Raw genomic sequence first — 22,837 nt, 5'->3', positions numbered from 1 at the left:
AAGAAAAATTTTTTTGAGATTCAGAAATGTGAATGACTTGGTTGTGGTCACTAGTTTATTGGTGCACTGTTATGATCTTGAAATCACAAAGATATTGGGGGAGGGAAGAATAAAAAAATGTTCAAGAGACTTTGTCTGAATGAGAGCACTTAATGCCATTAATTTGTCATGTGACCTTGGACAAGTCCTTTCTCATCTCTGAGAAGATGTTATATTAGCTGACCTCAAGCTTACTTTCCAGAATAAAAATTCTATGGATTCTAGCCTAACACAGTGGCACACATCTTATAATCCCAGCGACTCAGGATAGCAATACCCTGTCTTGAAAAAAAAAAAAAAGCTGTTAGTAATTTAGCCCAGGGGTTGGAGATTTAGCTTAGTGGCAGAGTGCACTTGAAGTCCTGAGTTCAGTCCTGGGGGGCAGGGGGTAATTTAGCCTAGTTTTTGTTTATTTTGGGGGAGTACCAGGAATTGAACTCAGGGGCACTCAACCACTAAGCCATACCTGCAGCCCTATTTTGTATTTTATTTAGAGACAGGGTCTCACTGACTTGCTTAACGCCTCATTTTTGCTGAGGTAGTCTTTTTGAACACACCATCCTCCTAACCCAACCTCCCGAGCCACTGGGATTACAAGCATGTACCACTATACCCACTTATTTGAGTTTTGCTTGATCCTTATGCTTATGATCATTTGTTTTTTAATGTGGTTTATAGTTTGTACTTATTTTTTGTTTTTATAGAGAGAAGGACTTTCTAAATTCAACAAGATCTATGAATTTGACTATCATCTCTATGGACAGGTAGGTGCTAAATATTTTTGTCATAAAGCTGAGGTATGTTTCAAGTCCATGTGCCATTTTGGTGTATATTCTTTGGGTTTTCAGCCATGGCTATACTATACATCCTCCCTAATTGCTTATGTTTTAATCAGTGAAGAAGAATTAGCCTGACCATATGTAAAATATGTCACCGTCTTAAGAATAATTTTTTTAGCTGAATGCAGTGGCACATACCTATAATCCTAGCTACTTGGGAGACTGAGGCGGGAGGATTACAAATATGAGGCTAGCCTTAGCAGTTTAGCAAGACCCTATTTCAAAATAAAAAATGAAAAAGGATAGGGATGTAGTTCAGTGGTAGAGTGCCCCTGGGTTCAATCCCTACTACTACATCGTGTGTGTGTGTGTGTGTGTGTGTGTGTTTCTTTTAAGGGTGTGGTAGTGCATACTTGTAATCCCAGCTACTCAGGAGGCTGAGATGGAAGGGCAGCCTGGGTAGTTCAGTGAAACCCTGTCTCAAAACAGAATGAAAAACAAAGGGCTGGAGATGTAGCTCAGTGTTCAGAGTCCTGGGTTCAATCCCCAGTACCACCAAAAAAAGAATTAAATTTTGTTACCTAAGGGTTCGTGGTTAAAGGTGATATTTTATAACTTTTAAGAAAGTTGCTTTAATAGCATATGGTCCCTTCTCATCTGTTTTATAAGAAGCTAATAAACGAGGAGTTTTTGTTTTTTTGTTTGTGTATATGTAGTAACTAAGGATTGAACCCAGGGCCTCATGCATGTTAGGCAAGCACCCTGCCACTAAGTAACAAAACTTTAAATGATACATAAGGTGTTGTGATACTACAATTAGAGTGGTGATTATCTTACTATAGTTTTTGATTTGAAGAGTTATTGTATATGTTTGTTTCTTCCCAGTCAACTGTTTTTTAGTTTGGGATTTGGGGGCTTTGTTTTGTTTTGTTTGCAGTGCTGGGGATTGATTGAACCCAGGGCCTTGTACATGCTAGGCAAGCCCTCTACCACTGAGCTACACCCCCAGCCCTGCCAGTCAATGTGGGGTTTTTTTGTTTTTTTTTTTTTGCTTTTGTTTTGTTTGTGTTTTCTTTAATAGAAGTTTTTTCTTTTGACTTGAACTGTATGGCAAAATGTAAGTAACAAAAAGATTAATTTGAATTTTGTTATCATTCAGAGTGTTACCATGGTGATGACTTCAGTTTCTGGGCATTTACTGGCTCATGATTTCCAGATGCAGTTTCGAAAATGGTCAGTATAATTTCTAGGGGAAGCACTTTCTGATTATTACAGTAAATTGTAAAAAAAAAAAAAAAAAAAAACCAGGAATTTTGAGGTATGTTGATGTTACTATGTAATTTATCATACTAAAGTGACCTGGAATTATCTGATTCAGGGTAAATTTTTATCTTTAGAATAAATAACCACTCTTAGGTGTTCCCCCAAAACAGACCCTCTCATGCAATCATTGGACTGCATTTATCCTGTTGCACATATGCATGAAAGGGTTCCAAAATATCTTATCAGCTCATCTTTGTGGAAGAGTGAACAGTGGTCTGTGCAGAGAAATAGCTTTGCATTTAACTCTAGGCCTCCCCCCCCCCCAAGATGGAGTCTTGCTATGTTTCCCAAAATGGTCTCAAACTCTTGGGCTCAAGTGATTCTCTTACCTTAGCCTCCCAAGTAGCTAAATTATAGTACATACCACCATGCCATGCTTCTCTGAGCCATTTTGGGGATCCACCAGTGATCCCATTGGAGTGGTACATTCTTATGAGAGTAGAGGACTCTACCGTTAGTGCTAAGGTAAGACTCCTTGTGCTTTTGTTTGTTTTCCAGGCAGAGCTGCAACCCCCTAGTCCTCTTTGAAGCTGAAATTGAAAAGTACTGCCCAGAGAATTTTATAGACATCAAGGTAGGGACTTTTAGAAGACATGTGGCAAAAAAGTTGGAACTACCACAGGTGGATTGCACAGTCATTTCTGTATTTTTTTTTTTTTTTAGTTGTTGATGGACCTTTATTTTATTTATTTATATGCAGTGTGAAAAATAGAACCCAGGGCCTCACACATGCTAGGCAAGCACTGTACCACTGAGCCACAACTCCAGCCCCCATTTCTGTATTAATGCATTTGAATTTGGATGTAAGGTTTTGCTCCAAACTCCATATCATGATTTAAAAAGTTATTTATTTCCACCCATTGTATAAATGAAGCCTTTTTAACTAAGCACCCAAAGGATGAAGTAAGCTTTTTATGAATAGTAGGTGTTCAGAGTAAGTTTTGTTGAATTGTTAATTCCAGTGTTAGTTCCAGCCCTAGAATAGACTAAAGAGGCTACAAAGTATAAGTCATTTGGCAGTGATTGTCAGTTCAGGGCTGTAGGTAGTTCACCACTAACTGAGAAACCTTAGATGAAAATCAAGTTAATTTTTCTTAACCAGCATATAATTAGAACCACTAGAGGTAGAAGTGTGCATTAGAGCTAAGTTGTAGGTGTTATTGTATTTGGTGAAGTTCAACTAAACCCTTGGTTTTCTAGAAACTCATTTATGAGTCTGGAGGATAGTACTGGTGAACACCATCAGTAGCTTTGGTATGAGCAGTTTTCTGTGACCACTCATAAAGGGTGGCACACTCCCAAGAACAGCACTGATCCTCAGTCAGTTCTCTTTAAGTATCAAGTAACTGCTCTAGATTCTGCTCTTACTGCTCTTTCCCCCTGTTAACTTTAGAAAACTCTAGAACGAGAAACGCGGCAGTGTCAGGCCTTAGTGATCTGGACTGACTGTGACAGAGAAGGTGAAAACATTGGGTTTGAGATTATCCATGTGTGCAAGGCTGGTAAGTCTGCTGCTATTGAGGTTCTCTGCTGGGGGGCTCCCAAATAGAGAATTCTTCTATATCTCCATACAAGTGGGCCATATTCTTTTACATATATTTTCTCCTCGAAAAGCAATGGGAATTACACCAGCTGTGTTCCTTGAGCAAGTCACTGAATCTTCAGCTTCCTCATATTCAGTGTCAGGGCAATCTGACATGCTTCCTAGGACTGCTGTAAGAATGAGTCAGCAAATAGTGTATTGTATTCCTTTTGTGTGTGTGTGTGTGTGTGTGTGTGTGTGTGTGTGTACTGGGGATTGAACTCAGGGGTACTTGACCACTGAGCCACATCCCAGCCCTATTATATTTTATTTAGAGACAGGATCTCACTGAGTTGTTTAGGACCTCACTTTTGCTGAGGCTGGCTTTTTTAACTCACGAACCTCCTGCCTCAGCTTCTAAGGTTCTAGGATTACAGGCTTGTATTTCTTAAAATTGTATATTGAATTTGTGCCAAAAAATGCATTTACCATAACTAAAGTACAAAGAAATCCTAAAAACATTCTGCTTTTTTAATCTCCCATATTCTTTGTACAATGCCTGAGTATTCATTGTTGGATTAGAATGTGGCTCAATGGTAGAGCACTTGTCTACTGTATGGTATTCCATTCCCTGCATATGAATGAATAAATGGATGAATGTTGGCATGAATTTGAATGGCTGTAACAGAGTTAATATTTCCACTTAGAGGAAGTGTTGAGCAACTCATTTTCATTCTGTGGCTCAGAGGTTGAGGTTGCTACTTTCCCTAAGAGATTTGTGTCAAAAGCTCTGATGGAGCAGGGCGCTGTGGCACATGCCTATATAATCCCAGTAACTTTGGAGGCTGAGGCAGGAAGATCACTAGTTCAAAGCCAGCCTCAGCAGATTAGTGAGGCATTTAGCAATTCAGCAAGACCCTATCTCTAAATAAAATATAAAAAAGGGCTGGGGATGTGGCTAAGTGGTTAAGGGCCCCTGGGTTCAATCCCTAATACCAAAAAAAAAAAGCTCTGATGGCTTCTGGAAATTTAAATACATTAACTTTCAAGGGACAAAGTATATTTCCTATGTTCTTTTCTGAAGGGACATGAAATTCCCCCCACAGGACCCTTTGATTGACAGTGTTTTTCTTTTCTCTACAGACCTAAAGAGCAAGTAAAAATAAAGTCTTAAAAGCCCCACCTAGAGGGCTGGGGATGTGGCTCAAGCGGTAGCGCGCTCGCCTGGCATGCATGCGGCCCGGGTTCGATCCTCAGCACCACATACAAACAAAGATGTTGTGTCTGCCAAATACTAAAAAATAAATATTAAAAAAAAGAAAAAAAAAAAAGCCCCACCTAGAGAATTTTAGTTAAAATTGACCGTGCTCTTTTTTCTGGCAGTACTCCAGTTACAGGTTATAATGATGTTTCCCTTTTCTGTTGGGGAGGGGGCAGGGATTGAACCCAGGTGCATTTAACCACTGAACCACATCCCCAACCCTTTGGGACAGGGTCTCGCTAAGTTGCTGAGGCTGACTTTGAACTCCCAGTCCTCCTGCCTCAGCCTCCGAAGTCACTGGGGTGATAGGCCTGCCCAACCACACCTACCTAGCATGTTTCCCTCTTTGAATTTGAATTCCCTCTTACTAATTTAAACTAATATGTGAAGTGGACTCCTTACAACTTCTTGAACAGGTTTGCCTTTCAAGAAGGTGGTTTAGGAAAAGTGAGCCCTTTGCAATGAGTGCAGTGTAATTTGATTTTGACTTTGGTGACCCTTGTGTTGTACAGTGAAGCCTGGTCTACAAGTGTTGAGAGCCCGTTTTTCTGAGATCACACCACGTGCTGTCAGGACAGCCTGTGAAAACCTGACTGAGCCTGATCAAAGAGTCAGTGATGCTGTGGATGTGAGGCAGGAGCTGGACCTAAGGATCGGTGAGGAGCCATGGACTCTTCCATGTTGAGGCACACTAGTATTGGGTCATAGATCCAAAATTATCTCATCATCCATCACTTCCTCTTTCATCCCATCTGCTCTCACTGTCCAGGAGCTGCCTTCACTAGATTCCAGACCCTGCGGCTTCAGAAGATTTTTCCTGAGGTGCTGGCAGAGCAGCTCATTAGCTATGGCAGCTGCCAGTTCCCGACACTGGGGTTCGTGGTAGAAAGGTTCAAAGCCATTCAGGCTTTTGTGCCAGAAATCTTCCACAGGATTAAAGGTAAAGTTGGGGGGTTATTGTTTATATATGAAACCTACAAGCCCAGGAATAACAAGAAAGTGCTAATAACATTAATTAAGTGGGAGGGTTTGTTTTTTAAGCCTTGCTGCCCTTCACCTTGCCCCATTACAGTATTCAGAATCCACTGGTTTCCTTAGTTATCCAGAACTCTTCCTTATTTATTTTATTTTATTTTTTAGTTAATTTTTTTATTAATATATGACAGCAGAATGCATTACAATTCTTATTACACATATAGAGCACAATTTTTTATATCTCTGGCTGTATACAATGAATATTCACATCAATTCATGTCTTCATACATGTACTTTGGATAACAATATCCATCACATTCCACCATCATTTCTAACCCCTTGGCCCCTCCCTTGCCCTCCCACCCCTCTGCCCTATCTAGAGTTCATCTATTCTTCCCATGCTCCCCCTCCAAACTCCACTATGAGTCAGCCTCCTTATATCAGAGAAACATTCAGCGTTTGGTTTTTTAGAGATTGGCTAACTTCAGTTAGCATTATCTTCTCTAACTCCATCCATTTACCTGCAAATGCCATTATTTTATTCTCTTTTATTGCCGAGTAATATTCCATTGTGTATAAATGCCACATTTTTTAATCCATTCATCTATTGAAGGGCATCTAGGGTGGTTCCACAGTTTAGCTATTGTGAATTGCAGAACTTTTCCCTATTTTATCTTCCTTTGATTTGTACTGTGATACACCTTTTTCTGTCTGTCATATCATGTGCTTTCTCTGAGACAGCCTTTCTATTTATCTTCCAAATAGTAACTCATGATCACAAAGATGGTACCGTAGAATTCAACTGGAAAAGACATCGTCTGTTTAATCACACAGCTTGTCTTGTCCTCTATCAATTATGTATGGAGGTAAGGAGTCCCACGAGAGTTTAATGATCTAAGAAACATTCTGCACACTTCCTCAGCCATACCCTCCTGTTGGCAGCAGTGAACCTGTTCCATTCTTCCCCTGAATTGTATTGGCTTTAAGTTCGCATCTCCGGGCATCATCACTTTTTGGAAGCCAGCAAGACCAGAACCCCAGGAAATAGCACTAAAAATGTACAAGGGGAATATCTGCAGAACTTTTAGATAAAATTAGAAATTTTGAGGGCCGGGCACCGTAGTACATGCCTATGATCCCAGCTGCTCGGGAGGCTGAGACAAGATGATTGCAGGTTTAAAGCCAACCTTAGCAAAAGCAAGGCGCTAAGCAACTCAGTGAGACCCTGTTTCTAAATAAAATACAAAAAAAATAGTGCTGGGGATGTGGCTCAGTGGTTGAGTGCCCCTGAGTTCAATTCCCAGTACCAAAAAAAAAAAAAAAAAAATTAGAAATTTTGAGATGTATACAACTAAAATCCCTCCCTGACACATATGGTTGGCAGGGACTATTCTAGATGAAGTGATCTTGAAAGGCCTCTCTAAGAAGTGACATTTGAACAGGAAAAATGTGTCTCATAGGAAAAGGAGCACTTGCAAAGTATCACAACCAACTCATGTCTCATGCCAGTCATGATAGAACTGAGACCCCAGTTTCACTTTCCTGCTCCTCAGAAGTATTGTCCACTATGCGATGTCACTTCCCATAGGTCAGCACCTCTTTGCACAGTTTAACCCACAGCCTGCACACAGTGATGCCTAAGTGAAATGCAGATATGTCTATGTTTAATAATTTGTGGTATGCTTCTGGCAGGTTTATTAATACTTTGATAAAAGGAATGATAACTATTAAGCACTTGAATGTACCACTTCATTAAATGTTATTTTGCTCAATCCTAATAATATTGTGAAAATAGTTATGTCATCCCAGTTTTACAGAGAAGGAAGCTAGAGAAATTGAAGTGAGTTGCTCATGGACACACTAGAGTTATTGAATGGCAGAGCACTAGCCATTAGATTGGATCCCAGTATGTCTGTTGCACCTTCATAAAATGTTCTGCAGAAATACTTGACATGTGGTATACTTTGAGCCCCTTAAAAAGAGCAGCTGTCCCCAGTCTATTGGGAGGAAGAAACTTGGTTTGTGATATATAAATATCTTCATTAGCAAATCACTTCAGCTGAGTTCCTTATATTCTTTTATATTCTGTTGGAAATGTGAATTTGGTTTTTCATTTTATTGCTTCTATTGTCTGGTTTTTCCTATTTCTAATTCTATATTATCCTGAATTTTTTAAAAAAGTAATATTATGCATAGGTAGGTATAAAACTGAACTTGGGAGATGAATAGACTGGTATTTTGTCATCTTTGAAGGCTTGTAAAATTGCTGTTCAGAATCTTGGTTTGAGTAGGAAGTGGATAATGGTGTCCACCATACTGTCAAATATGATTGACATTAAATGGGGGCGTCTCTTAAGCTGTGGCTGAGCCCTCTGCTGGCAGTCACTATGATCTGGAATGGTAGGAAGGGGCTGTCACAAACAGGCTGCAGGTGACACACCTCTAGGTTAATGTGGTCTTTGTTCTCCTGGCTTTCTAGGATCCCCTGGCAACTGTGGTGGAGATCAGGTCTAAGCCAAAGAGCAAGTGGAGGCCTCAAGCATTGGACACTGTGGTATGTTACAGACAGACTATTCTAGGCACTGGAGAACAGTCATTTTATATTGTTGGGACTGAGATTCTGCATGGGCAGTGGAAGGAAGATCACTTGGGGAAGGCATGGGCTTTCTTCACCTGGACTTTTTGTTTTTAAAGTTAATAAATACAGTATAACTCCATTATATGAGTTTGGAGAAACAGAAAGAAAATGACAAATGACCCATAATCTTGCCATCCTTATGTAGTCAGTGACATAATTTTGATGTCTTCTCTTGTTGTGGTGGTTTTTAACACTAGGGATTGAACCAGGGGTGATTAAACACTGAGCCACATACCCAGCCACTTTTTATTTTTTATTTTGAGATAGGGCCTCACTGAATTGCTGAGGCTGGCTTTGAACTTGTGATCCTCCTGCCTCAACCTCCAGAGCCACTGGGATTACAGGTGTGCCCCACCATACACTGCTCTTCTTATTCTTTATGTGTATATTTTTATAGCGTTATAATGGAGTAGCTTGTTTTGGGGTTTTGTTTATTTTTCCACACAAGACAAGCATTTGCTAGGCAAGCACTCTACCACTGAGCTATACTCAGTGTGTGCGTGTGTTTTTTTTTTTTTAGTTTTTTAATTGTTGGTTGTTCAAAACATTACAAATTTCTTGATATATCATATTTCACACTTTGATTCAAGTGGGTTATGAACTCCCATTTTTACCCCATATACAGATTGCAGAATCACATCAGTTACACATCCATTGATTTACATATTGCCATACTAGTGTCTGTTGTGTTCTGCTGCCTTTCCTATCCTCTACTATCCCCCCTCCCCTCCCCTCCCCTCTTCTCTCCTCTCTCTACCCCCTCTACTGTCATTCATTTCTCCCCCTTGTATTATTTTTCCCTTTCCCCTCACTTCCTCTTGTATGTACTTTTGTATAACCCTGAGGGTCTCCTTCCATTTCCATGCAATTTCCCTTCTCTCTCCCTTTCCCTCCCACCTCTCATCCCTGTTAAATGTTAATCTTCTTCTCCTGCTCTTCGTCCCTACTCTGTTCTTAGTTACTCTCCTTATATCAAAGAAGACATTTGGCATTTGTTTTTTAGGGATTGGCTAGCTTCACTTAGCATAATCTGCTCTAATGCCATCCATTTCCCTGTAAATTCTATGATTTTGTCATTTTTTAATGCAGAGTAATACTCCATTGTGTATAAATGCCACATTTTTTTTATCCATTCGTCTATTGAAGGGCATCTAGGTTGGTTCCACAGTCTTGCTATTGTGAATTGTGCTGCTATGAACATCGATGTAGCAGTGTCCCTGTAGCATGCTCTTTTTAGGTCTTTAGGGAATAGACCAAGAAGGGGAATAGCTGGGTCAAATGGTGGCTCCATTCCCAGCTTTCCAAGAAATCTCCATACTGCTTTCCAAATTGGCTGCACCAATTTGCAGTCCCACCAGCAATGTACAAGTGTACCCTTTTCCCCACATCCTCGACAGCACTTATTGTTGTTTGACTTCCTAATGGCTGCCAATCTTACTGGAGTGAGATGGTATCTTAGGGTGGTTTTGATTTGCATTTCTCTGACTGCTAGAGATGGTGAGCATTTTTTCATGTACTCAGTGTGTGTTTTATTCCTGGCTGTTTATATGTGCTTTGACTTATCAGCAGCATTGTCAGGGTATCACATAGGGAAAAGAACAGCTGGTTATTCCCAAGGAGGCATTAAAGGATGCTTTTTATCCTCCAGGGCAATTTCCTGGGACTCAAATGATAGTTTCTTTTTTTTTTTTTTAAAGAGAGAAAGTTGTTTGTTTTTTTTTTTGTTGTTGTTGTTGTTTTGTTTTGTTTTAAGAGAGTGAGAGAGAGAGAGAGAATTTTTTAATATTTATTTTTAAGTTTTCGGCTGACACAACATCGTTGTTTGTATGTGGTGCTGAGGATCGAACCCGGGCCGCACGCATGCCAGGCGAGCGCACTACCGCTTGAGCCACATCCCCAGCCCCTCAAATGGTAGTTTCCAAAGTATGATTCTCAGACTGCTATACATTAGCATCAGTTTGTTAGACTGTTGGTTAAAAATGCAGATTTCGGCCTCTATCACAGCCTACTTTTATCACATTTCCTGGTGGTTAGACCTTTGAATCTTCTACCTCCCCTGGAAAGTCTTATGATCACACATCAGAGAACTACTAGCTGGGATCTGCCTGGAAGTCTCAGAAATCTTCTTTGGGCACAGTCTTTCCCTCTCAGCATGATGGCAATAGCTGGAGTTGCAGGAGCCAGACCTGCCTAAAGATGAAACATGCAGTCATGGCAGGTCCTGACACACATTATACCTTAACGTGCCTATTGACCCTCTTAACAGGAGCTGGAGAAGCTGGCTTCTCGCAAGTTGAAAATAAATGCTAAGGAAACCATGAGGATTGCTGAAAAGCTCTACACTCAAGGGTAAATATTCTGTATTTGACAATAGAATTTGGTGCATCTTTATCAACATGGAATATTTTAGAAATATAGCTTATAACATACTGTTTAGATATCACTCTGACAGAAAAAACATTTTAATATAAGAACCAAAAAATAAATTGAAATCCCTTTTTGTTTTGGTCAGACTGACCAGCCCTAAGAGGTCAGTGAAGTCCCCCAGGCCATAAGGCTGTTGCAGAGTCCTGGGCCTTTATCCTGCCTTATGTTGTCCCTTTCGAGTCTCCTTTGGCTTCTCAAAATGATTCAGCAAGAAAGATTACTGCTTTTCCACCCTGAATGGGGATCCCACCTCTGACCTTTGTTCAGCATAGGTCACCTAAGTGCTCTCCAGTTGAACTGGCTATATTAGATTAGTGATTGCAGGTGTGTTCTGGGACTTGGAGTTGTTACAGACCATTGAAGAGTTTAGCAATTTCTTTTTCATTTGTTTACTTTTCTTTTAGGTACATCAGCTATCCCCGAACAGAAACAAATATTTTCCCCAAAGACCTAAACTTGATGGCACTGGTGGAACAGCAGACCCCAGATCCACACTGGGGGGCCTTTGCCCAGAGCATTCTCGAGCGGGGTGGCCCCACCCCACGCAACGGAAACAAGTCTGATCAAGCTCACCCTCCCATCCATCCCACCAAGTACACCAGCAACTTGCAGGTTTGTTTCCCTGAGTGTGCAACCTACTGAAACTCAGAGACAGGTGCTGAGGATCAAAGTATGATTCAAATTTGTTCTCCAGGCTCTGACTTTGGAAAATAAGTGATGTTGAACTATCTATTTCATTTCAAAAAAGAGAAGGCAGTGTTAGACACAGTCTTGTTCCTGGCTGTCACAAAAGACCACCCCCCACCCCACTAGCCCCCCCATGGTAGGCTCCATTCTCCGTCAGCTCTGTTGCTTTTTCACTAGTCCCTCATATGGACGCATATATGGCAACCTACCTTCCCCCATGCCCTGGCATAGCCTCCATACCCCTACTAGTCTCCTGACCTTGCTGGTCCCTTATTACCTAGAAAAAGCCTTAACCATCTTCCAAGACTGGACCTGTTTTCACAGCCTTTCAGAACCTTTCCTACCACTGCTTACTGCAGTCTCTCCAACATTTCACACTCACCTCTCTCTGCTCAGCCATTCAGTGATTCAGTCATTTCCTCAGCTGGGGAGTAATCACTATGTAGGCAACAACTATGAAGGATTATTTGGCATCTGCCACTAAGTAAACTTTGCTTTTTTTCATTCTTTGTTTTGGCCGTACTGGGGGTTAAAACCAGTAACCTCATGCCTACCAGGCAAATGCTCTGCTGCTGAGCTCCTTCCCCTCTCCTTTTATTTTACATTTTGAGACAGGGTCTTGCTAAGCTACCCAGTCTGGTCTTGAACTTATAATCCCCCTGCCTCAGCCTCCTGAGTTGCTAGTATATACATGTGCACCACCATACCTGGCTGGTCTTTTTTCTTTCTTTCTTTCTTTTTTTTTTTTTAAATATGTTTTTAGTTGTTGATGGACTTTATTGTCTTTATTTTTATGTGGTGCTAAAGATCAAGCCCAGTGCCTCATGCATGCTAAGCAAGCACACTACCACTGAGCCACAACCCCAGTCCCTCTTTCTTTTAATATTTATTTTTTAGTTGTAGTTGAACAGTACCTTTATTTTATTTATTTATTTATTTATATGTGGTGCTGAGGATTGAGCCCAGGGCCTCACACGTGCTGGACGAGCGCTCTACCACTGAGCCACAACCCCAACCCCTACCTGTTCTTTTTTTAATAATACATATTCTTTCCAATTTAAAAAGTACCTTTGCAAGGCCCTGAGTATAATCCCTAGCACCACAAAATAAAAGTACCACATGTTTATTTTAGACACTTTAGTAAACACAGAAGATAAGAAAGAAGAAAAGAATTATCTGTAATCCTGCCCTCTACTTAGAACCTGATTTTTCAGCACCTGATTATATTATAATATAATAATAAAAGTATAATCTCGTATAGCTTTATAAAAACTTCTTAGGGGCTGGGGTTGTAGCTCAGTTGGTAGAGTGCTTGCCTAGCACACATGAGGCACTGGATTTGATCCTCAGCACCACATAAAAATAATAAAATTAAAGGTATTGTGTCCATCTACTACAAAAATATTTTTAAAAAATTTCAGTATATATTATGAGCATTCCTCATATGCTACAGTATTTAAAGTGTAACATATAAGCTGGACATGGTGGCACACACCGTAATCTATCTACTGAGAAGACAGGCAGGAGGATTGAAAGTTTGAAGTCAACCTGGGCAATTTAGGGAGACCCTGACTCGAAATAAAATTAAAATGGCTGGGTCCAGGCACAATGGCACACACCTATAATCTCAGCTACTCAGGAGGCTGAGGCTGGAGGAACATATGTTGAGAGGCCAATCTCAGGAACTTAGCAAGGCCCTTAGCAACTTACGTGAGACCCTGTCTCAAAGGGCTGGGGATGTGGCTCTGTGGTTTCACACCTTGGGCTCAGTCCCCAGTACAAAAAAATAAAACACTGGAGATGTAGTAAGTGGTAGAGTACTTGCCTAGAATTTGCAAGGCTCTAGGTTCAATACCCAGAATAAGTATAGGTAGGTAGATAGATGTAGATAGATAGGTATTACACAAATGACCCATAATTTATTTTGCCAAATCTGTATGTAAGATTTAAGTTCCCAGGCTCACGGTTGTAGCTCAGTGGCAGAGCGCTTTCCTCGCACATGTGAAGCACTGGATTCAATCCTCAGCACAACTTAAAAATAAATAAATAAAATAAAGGTATTATGTTCATCTACGACTAAAAATATATATATATATATTTTTTAAAGATTTTAAGTTTTTAACTTTTTGATATTTATACATAAATATTTGTGGGGATCTCAATTATTTCCTTATGAATGAATGAATGAATTTTGGGGGGCAGGTACAAAATATTGAACCCAGGGGTGCTTTACCACTGATTTATATCTTCACAGCCCCCTATTTAAATTTTATTTTGAGACAGGGTCTCACTGAGTTACTGAGGCTGGCATGAATTTGAGATCTTCCTTCCTTAGCCCCCAAGTCACTATGTGTACCACCATGCCTGATTCCTCTGAATGAATTCTTAGAAGGTGAATTGTTACATATAAATACAAATATCTCATGAGTATTTGTATGTAACCTGAGATTTAGCCTCACTAAACCCTTGCTTACCTGACTGATGCAAATTCACCCCAACAAACCATTGCTTGAAAGGAAGCATGAAGCTGGCCTCGAGCAGTCAACTGTAGTGTTACTCTGTGATTCTTATCTTCAGGGAAACCCTTATTAATTTCCTAGGCTTTTGTCTTATTTTTGTTTCTGTTGAATCTACATCAGAAATCCCCATCCTGGGCCTGGGGAAATAATGACTACCCTTGCTTGCCTTTTGCCTGATAGGGTTGTGAGGTTTATCAGCCAAAAACCATCAGCTCCCCAAGGACCTGCGTAGCCTCACATTGGTGTAGGGCCTGAAGAGCGTATGGCTGTCAGTGGCATAAACCAGGTTGAAATTATTGATGATGATGCTATCCTTGAGGTACTGGTTCTCGAGAGATTCTTCTTTTTCTTCAGGGAGATGAACGGCGACTATATGAGTTCATCGTCCGTCATTTTCTAGCCTGCTGTTCCCAAGATGCTCAGGGGCAAGAGACTACTGTGGAGATTGACATTGCTCAGGAACGCTTTGTGGCCCATGGTCTCATGATTCTGGCCCGAAACTACCTGGACGTGTATCCCTATGATCACTGGAGTGACAAGGTGATAAGGAGGTGGGCTCCAGGGAGAGGGAGAACAAACTACAGACCTATGCTGGTTGATAGAGCAGGACCAGACTGAGTATGTGTGATCTGATCTCTGTGCCTGCTGCTCTTCTAGCTCCTCCCTGTCTATGAGCAAGGCTCTCGCTTCCAGCCCAGCACTGTGGAAATGGTGGATGGGGAGACCAGCCCACCACAACTGCTCACTGAGGCTGACCTCATCGCCCTCATGGAGAAGCATGGCATTGGTCAGTAACTCACCTGGGGATCTTGTAGTTCTCAGGCACTTACTGTATATGCGGCTCCAAGTCTACTCTCAGCACAGGTGCTACCTCTATATCCCCATTTAATAGTTAAAGCTAGGCCTAGAGAGGTTAAGAATGTACTAAGGTCACCAAATTCCACAGCCAATGTGCTTTTAATGAATTTTAGTTTAGTTTGATTGTTTTGCAGTGCTAGAATTAGAACCCACAGCCTCTTGCATACTAGGCAAGGGCTCTACTAGAGACACATCCCTATCCTTCAGCCATTGCTTTTAAAAACCCTACACTGCACCACATGTGTAGTGATCTAGATGTTTCCCATGGCTCAAGGCTGATCAGGGAGCACCATTAGCCTACGTGGGGATTTGGAGTTTTTTTGGTTAAGAACAACAAATAAGTTATCAACAATTAAAATGATAAGTTCATCCTCAAAATCTGTATTTTCGCTCTTTGAAATATCAGACCTGGCAGCCATCACCCTGAAACTAGTGTGAGTGGCAGGCACTAAGACATAAAGAAAATTAAAACCTAATCTTTCCCTTTTAAGAATTCAGTGTGGGGCTGGGTTGTGGCTCAGTGGTAGAGCACTTGCCTGTCATGTGTAAGCACCACATATAAATAAAAAAAATAAAATAAAAATATCCATTGACAATTAAAAAATGTTTTAAAAAAAAAAACAAAACAGTCTACCAGAAAATAAACCAAATCCAGCAAAATGTGACAGGTTCTACAGGAGCAGGCAGGGAAAGGGGGCTAGCATTTGAGCTGGATCAGAAAACCACATAGTGACACTTCCTCATTAATGAAGGCAAATCCAGCCTAGGCAAAGCCTGAGGAAGGACAGGAAAACACATGCCTGCTATGGCTGGGAGTGTGTAAGGTGAGAGGTTGGAGGAGATGAGAATGAAGAATGATTTGAGCCAATTTTGCCAGGCCCTGTGTGCCCAGCTGAGGGTCTTAGATTTTAGCACATGGTGAGCAGCTAAGATTTCTAAATAAGGGAACCACGTAGACTCAAGTTCTTAGCAAATAATTTTAAGAGGTTTATTGAGACATAATTTATATATTATATAATTTGTCCGTTTAAAATGTACAGTTCAGTGCTGGGGGCGTAGCTCAGTGATAGAATACTTACCTAGCATGTGTGAGGCCCTGGGTTTGATCCCCAGCACTGCAAATATAAAATGTGAAACTCGGTGTTTTAGTATATTCACAATGTAGTATAGCTATCACTACAGGTTAAAACATTTCATTTCCTCAAAAAAAAAACCCATTTTCTTTAGCCAGTCGCTCCCTATTCCTCCTTCCTTCTAGCTCCCCCGATCCCTAGGCAATCCCTAATCTTTTTGACTCAATAAGTTTGCCTATTTTAGACCTTTCCTGTAAGTGGAGTCATACAATGTGTGGCCTTTTGTAACAAACTTCTTTTATTTAGCATGATATCCTCAAGGTTCGTGTGTGTTGTAGCATGTCAGAACTTTTGTCTTTTTTATTACTCCATTGTATAGATAGACCGTATTTATCTGTCAATTGATAAGACACTTGGGTTCTTAAAACTGTTCTGCTGTTATGAACTATGTTACAGATAGTCACATTACAAGTTTTTGTGTAGACGTGTGTTTTCCATTTTCTTGGGTATACAACTAAGAGTGAGATTGCTGCACCACTTTTTGAGGAACCACCAAACTATTTTCTGAAATGGTTGCACCATTTTACATTCCCACCAGCAGTGCGTGAGGGTTCCAGTTTCTTCATATCCTTGCCAACACTTGCTATCTGTCTTTCTGATTATGCTGTAGTTAAGGAGTATGAAGTGGTATTTCACCGAGGTTTTATTATTTCCCTATTAGCAGAGCTACTTTTTTGTTGGTTGATTGGTTGGTACTGGGGATTGAACCCAGAGGCTTTACCACTGAGCTACATCACCAGCCCTTTTTGTTTCTGTTTTATTTTGAGACAGGGTATCACTATTGGGATCCTCTTGTCTCAGCCTCTTGAGTCACTGGGATTACAGGTGTTCGTGACCAGAGCTACATTTTAAAAGAGCCCTTTGGCCACAGCTTAGAATGGGTTGGGTAAAGGTTGGGGGAGAGACTAAAAATAGGGAGATGACACTGTTGCAGTATTATAGCCATGATCCTGACCCAGGAAGAGTAGAAATTAAAGGAGTAGTTGTAACAAGATGCAATAGCACATACCTGTAATCCCAATAGGAGACTCACAGGTTCAAAACAAACCTCAGCAACTTAGCAAGACCATTTAAAAATAAAACTTAAAAAGGGCTGGGGGTGTAACTCAGTGGTAGAGCACTTGACTAACATATGTGATGCCCTGGATTCAATCCTTAGTACCAAAATTAAAAAATTGTGAAGCTGGAGTTGGCAGCTTTGATGAATGATGGGGTGGAAGGGAGCAGGAGAGCAATGTTCCACTGTGATTTCTAGTGTAAGCCAGATATGAATGGAGCTATCTTACCTGCATAGGCCATCCATGTATATAATGGATCTCAGGGTGATTGAGGTTCCCACAGACACTATGCAATTGTCTCTAATGTCTCTGAGTAACTGAAATGGCTTCCAGGTACTGATGCAACTCACGCAGAGCACATCGAGACCATCAAAGCTCGGATGTATGTTGGGCTCACCTCAGACAAGCGGTTTCTCCCAGGGCACCTGGGCATGGGACTTGTGGAAGGTAAGAGAGAAGGGAGCTTGCAGTGAGTAGGAGGGGGGACCACATTGCCCAAATCCCTGCGGTTGCCTGTCTTACAGGACCTCACAGAGTACTGCTGTTTCCCACAGGTTATGATTCTATGGGCTATGAAATGTCCAAGCCAGACCTCCGGGCCGAGCTGGAAGCTGATCTGAAGCTGATCTGTGAGGGAAAGAAGGACAAATTTGTGGTTCTAAGGCAGCAGGTGCAGAAATACAAGCAGGTTTTCATTGAAGCAGTGGCTAAGGCAAAGAAGTGAGTACAGACCCTGCCTTCCAGCCCAAAAGGTCCTATAGCTCCCAAGCCATGGCCATACCATCTACCTCTGAGAAGTGGAAGTTCATAGAGACAGTTCAGCAGAAACAAGATGATATAGTTACTCCTAACCCTTGCTTTTTGGCATGCTAACCACGGTTCATCTTCACCAGTGGCCTTTTCACCTACGGAAGAGTGGAAGTGACCATATAGGTTCTACCCCTTTCGTTTTCCTCCTCTGGGTTTAGTTTATTCCTTTCTATAGAGTTTTGTCAGTATAGAAACAATTATTCTGGACTGTTGGTTTAGAAATGCCATTATCTTGATATTAAATTTTTTGAGGGGAGGGGAATACTGGGGATTGAACCCACGGGTACTTTANCAACTTAGTGAGACCCTATCTCTAAATAAAATACAAAATAGGGCTGGGGATGTGGCTCAGTGGACAAGTGCCCCTGAGTTCAATTCCTGGTACAAAAAAAAAGAATTAAGGGGATGGGGATATAGCATAGTGGGCAGAGTGCTTGCCTCCCATGCACAAGGCCTTGGATTTAATCCCCAGCACCAAAAAACAAAAACAACAACAAAAAAAGAATTAACATGTTTTCAAAACAAAAAAGAAATAACATGTTTCTACCTTTGATAATATAATTTATATAAAATATATATAATATGTAATTATATACAATACATAACTATTAATATATAATTGTGTGTGTATGTATATATATATATATATTTAAAATTTTGTTTTTTAAAATCTCCAAAATGATGTATCTTTGTTTGCTAATCAGATGGGTGATGGGAGGGTGTGTATTGATGAGCTACAAGATGGAGGCTGGTTGTCAGGGGAACCAAATGTTGGAGAATTGGAACTTTGAGCTCCACCCCACCATATATACATTTGCAGAAAAGAGTAAAGGGGTTGAGGGTTGAGTTGATCACCAGTGGCAAATGATTTATCAATCTTGCCTAAGTAAGGAAACCTCCATAAAAACATAGAAGCAGAGCTGGGGTCATAGTTCATTTATTGAGTGTTTGCCTACTATGCTTCAGGTCCTGGGTTTGAACCCCAATACCACAAAACATACATGCACACACATGGGCCTCCAAGAGCTTACAGTAGCTAAATGTGGGAGAGGATGGCGTACCTAGAGAAAGTATAGATGCTCTGCCCCCTTCCCACATGCCTTACCCTATGCATCTCTTCCAAATGGCTATTCATCTGAGTTCTGTAAGCTGACGTAAAAATTAAACTTGAGGAGTGGGTCATGGGAAGCCCAGTTTATAGCCAGTTGGTCAGAAGCATAGTTCACAACCTGGAATTTGCAGCTGGCATCTCAAGTTGGGACAGTCCTGGGGACTGAGCCATCAACCTTTAGAGTCTGACACTAACTCCGAGGAGATAGTGCCAAAATTGAATTCAATTAGAGGATGCCCAGTGGTGTCTGCTGGACAATGGTGTATGTGGGAAATACTACTACCACACGCCTTTTACATGTATTGTAGGCAATGACAATTTTGGAATTTTTTTTAATCCTTCATATCACTCTCATACCAGTTTTGAAAAGAGATGCACAATTTAGCATTAATTGCAGACATATATTTCTGGTGTTTGTGTTTGGACTCAGTATAGTTTTTTTCATGTGTCTGCTGAGATCTCATGAGCCAGGCCAGTGGAGAGCTCAGTCCCCTCTCTGCCTGCTACTCAGGCCTGTGGTCCTGGCCAGCTGGTTCTAGGCTCATATATGTTCTTTAATTAATTTGTTTTTTTATAATTTTTATTTTTTAGTTGTAGATGGACACAATATCTTCATTTTATTTTATTTATTTATTTTGGTGGTGTTAAGGATTGAACCCAGTGCCTCACGTATGCGAGGCAAGCGCTCAACCACTAAGCTACAACCCCAGCCCCTCACATATATATGTTTTTGACATATAAGAGTGTTGTAAGTTTCTTTGCATTGATTGATGGCCACTGTATGTGTTTGCCTTTTCTTCAGATTGGATGAGGCCTTGTCCCAATACTTTGGGGAAGGGGCAGAAGTGGCCCAGCAAGAAGAGATCTACCCAGCCATGCCAGAGCCCATCCAGAAGTGCCCACAGTGCAACAGGGACATGGTCCTCAAGACCAAGAAGAGTGGCGGGTTAGTGCCAACTTTTGCTTTCACCTCTGCTTACGCAGCACCTGCTGTGTTAGCCCCCTAGTACCGAAAGGCCCTGTCAGTTCATGTCCTTGTTATTATTTAAAGACAGACCTGTTATTGGCAGTCTCTGGGCAAGGTGTTATAGCTAGCAGGATAGCAGGGTGTGATGTGGGATGTGAAGTACTGTAGGAAGTCAGAGTAGTTGGTCCCTATAAATAAGACATTATTTACCCAAAGTCTGGCGAATGGTGGAACATGAGCTTCAGATCCAGATGGGTCTCAGTTCAAGTCTCACTTCTGTCACATATAATCTGTGTAACCCAAAACAAGTTATTTGACTGCCTTGATTCCTAATTTGTTTTTCCATAAAATAAGAACAGTAATACCTGTTTAACAAAGCTGAGTTATTGTGAGGATTTGAAAAGAGTGAAGACATGTTATCCAATACATGGTAGATGCTGAACAAATAGTTTCTCTTGTGTAGTTGTTGTTTTGTTTTGTTTTAGTTTGTAGATGGGCATCATACCTTATTTTTATTTATTTTTTTATGTGGTGCTGAGGCTTGAACCTAGTGCCTCACACATGCCCTACCACTGAGCCACAACCCCAGCTCTCTTCTTGCCTAATTTTAGTTCTGAATTGGGCCTAAAACCTCACCTCCCTTTTTATTTCAATGTAGTTGATCAGAGTGGGTTCAGTTGCCCAGTCTGGCCCATTTTCCCAAGCCTGCAGCTGGCCATTGCAGGAAGTTCATGGTGAAAGAAGTGAAAAACAGGCAGTCATGCTTTGCCCTGCACCGTCCCTCTGCCTGATGTGATACAGGGTGCTTTGCAGACATCATCTCATTGAGTCTTCATAAAGGCCCACAAAGCAGATGTTTTAAAGAGTACAAACTCTAGAACTTCAGCCAGCTGAGGGGCTGGTTCTGAGTAGGGTAGCTATAGTGAGTAGTAAAGGCAGAATTTGATCCTAGTTCCCCACTTCCTTTCTTCACTCTGCCCTGCTCACCTGGGTCTGTAGCACTGTGTGAATGAGGAAGGTGGTTTCCCCTGACCCTTCCCAGCCCAGCAGCCAGAGACCTGGCTAGCCTAATGACAAGAAGGGCACCCTGGCTCTCAGCAGCCAGATGCCTGTGGCCAGAGCCAGAAGTGGGTGGCAGGGCTTGTGTGTCCACAAACACAGAGGTCAGTGCCACTCAAGGTTTAACCAGCACCTGAGCATAGAGTTTAGTGCTTGATAAATCCTACTGGTAGTTTTTTCTTTGCCACCAGTAGGTAGTTGGATTCATAATCATTAAAATATAAAGGAAAAGAATTTTTACCAGGATTCTTTCTTTATTTTTATGTGCTGCTGAGGATCAAACCCAGTGCCTCACACATACCAGGCAAGTGCTCTACCACTGAGCCACAACCCCAGCCCCCCCCCCAGCATTCTTGGTGGAATGCTTGTCAGAATTACCAGGGAAGTCTGGAGATTATCTCAACATTTTATCCTATAATTCCCATTTCTGAGTTTGTGAATTTTTCATTTAAATAACTGGTTTTCTGCTGGTCACATCCAGACACACTCTAAGGAATTGAGTAAATCACATGCATGGTGCTGAGTCAGACCCTCAATTTCATGACTAGAAGGTATCAAGAAATGTCCAGGAAAAATAAGCGGTATAGTTTTGGAGAGAAAAGGCTCTTTCCTGAGACAGGTGGGTTACCAGGCCTAGCTCCCACTCACTCCATGTGTGTCCCTGGTCAGGTTTCCAGATCATCCCGAGTCTCCATTTACTCACAGGCAAACTGAGGTGCTCAGAATACCATTTTGGGTTGTCATGAGGAAGAAACAAGAATGTGGGACTGCCCAGCACAGGGCATTTGGTATACAGTGTGACCTTGGTTAGTGGTAGATTTTTAAATAGAAAGCAGAGTCAATAATAGCTGCTTCATGTTTTAGGGACAAAGGCAGGCTTGATTTTCTAAACCATTTCATGTCAGTGACTCTGCATTCACTTAAATGTCCTTCAGAAAAATGAAGTGTTGCGAGCCAGCCGTGGTCTGTGTATGTGAGCTGTGAGCATTTGAGCACATGAGGGGACTGGACTGACATTGCTACTCTGACTGGGCTGTGCGATATATGTGTCCTTTTTGCTCACTCTGCCTTTGATCCCACACAGCACCTGAGATGGGTGTGGCTTTCCAAGATGTCAGTCAAATCTGCTGACTGCAAGACATTACCAAGCAACCCCCTGAAACCCAATCCCTTGCCTTATTTGGGTTGAATCTTCTCGAATGTCTTTCCCCCCAATAAATGAGATGGTTGGAAGTGTGCTCTCTCTCTCTCTTGCCTGCCTCTTTTGCCTCCCTTGTGGGAGCTGGGGCAGAAGAGACGTCACTGAACCATAAGAAAAAGGTACTTTCAGTGTCGGTGTGATTATTTAGTGCCAGCCCGATTCACCTGGAGTGACCCTGACTGATTTAATTGTGTTGTGGCAGTGAAGGTCCTCTTAAATCAACTGAAGAAGAGTTTCCTTGTAGATGGTGACAGCTCACATACACCTTCTGTATTCCTGTGGTTTGACCCTAGCCATCATTTCTCCACAGGTTCTACCTCAGCTGCACGGGTTTCCCAGAGTGTCGATCAGCTATATGGTTTCCTGACTCTGTGCTAGAGGCTAGCAGAGACGGGAGTGTATGTTCAGTTTGTCAGCCACCCCCTGTGTACAGGTAAGTCAGATGCCTCTCAAGGAGTGTGCACAGGACT

At 41.5% G+C, this 22,837-nt stretch overlaps 1 protein-coding gene across 2 annotated transcripts in view; it reads left to right on the top strand.

The window, feature by feature from the left end:
• Top3a (DNA topoisomerase III alpha) overlaps positions 1-22,837 on the top strand; it is a 30,803-nt gene that overhangs the window by 1,795 nt on the left and 6,171 nt on the right. Inside the window, exons 2-17 of one of the 2 annotated variants that reach the window (XM_015503509.2) lie at positions 744-803; positions 1,978-2,051; positions 2,640-2,715; positions 3,535-3,643; positions 5,437-5,580; positions 5,694-5,864; positions 6,665-6,765; positions 8,379-8,453; positions 10,804-10,886; positions 11,369-11,576; positions 14,525-14,710; positions 14,828-14,957; positions 17,553-17,666; positions 17,774-17,939; positions 19,943-20,086; positions 22,678-22,800. In XM_015503509.2, the coding sequence (XP_015358995.1) occupies positions 744-803; positions 1,978-2,051; positions 2,640-2,715; positions 3,535-3,643; positions 5,437-5,580; positions 5,694-5,864; positions 6,665-6,765; positions 8,379-8,453; positions 10,804-10,886; positions 11,369-11,576; positions 14,525-14,710; positions 14,828-14,957; positions 17,553-17,666; positions 17,774-17,939; positions 19,943-20,086; positions 22,678-22,800 (1,964 nt within the window). The remainder of the gene's footprint in view (positions 1-743; positions 804-1,977; positions 2,052-2,639; positions 2,716-3,534; positions 3,644-5,436; positions 5,581-5,693; positions 5,865-6,664; positions 6,766-8,378; positions 8,454-10,803; positions 10,887-11,368; positions 11,577-14,524; positions 14,711-14,827; positions 14,958-17,552; positions 17,667-17,773; positions 17,940-19,942; positions 20,087-22,677; positions 22,801-22,837) is intronic. The other variant, XM_048795330.1, reaches the window with a different exon arrangement.

This window comes from Marmota marmota, unplaced genomic scaffold (assembly GCF_001458135.2).
Source record: "Marmota marmota marmota unplaced genomic scaffold, marMar, whole genome shotgun sequence".
Classification (NCBI taxonomy): domain Eukaryota; kingdom Metazoa; phylum Chordata; class Mammalia; order Rodentia; family Sciuridae; genus Marmota; species Marmota marmota.
The sequence above is the reverse complement of the archived record's forward strand: the minus strand, read 5'-3'. Positions and strand labels throughout refer to the sequence as shown.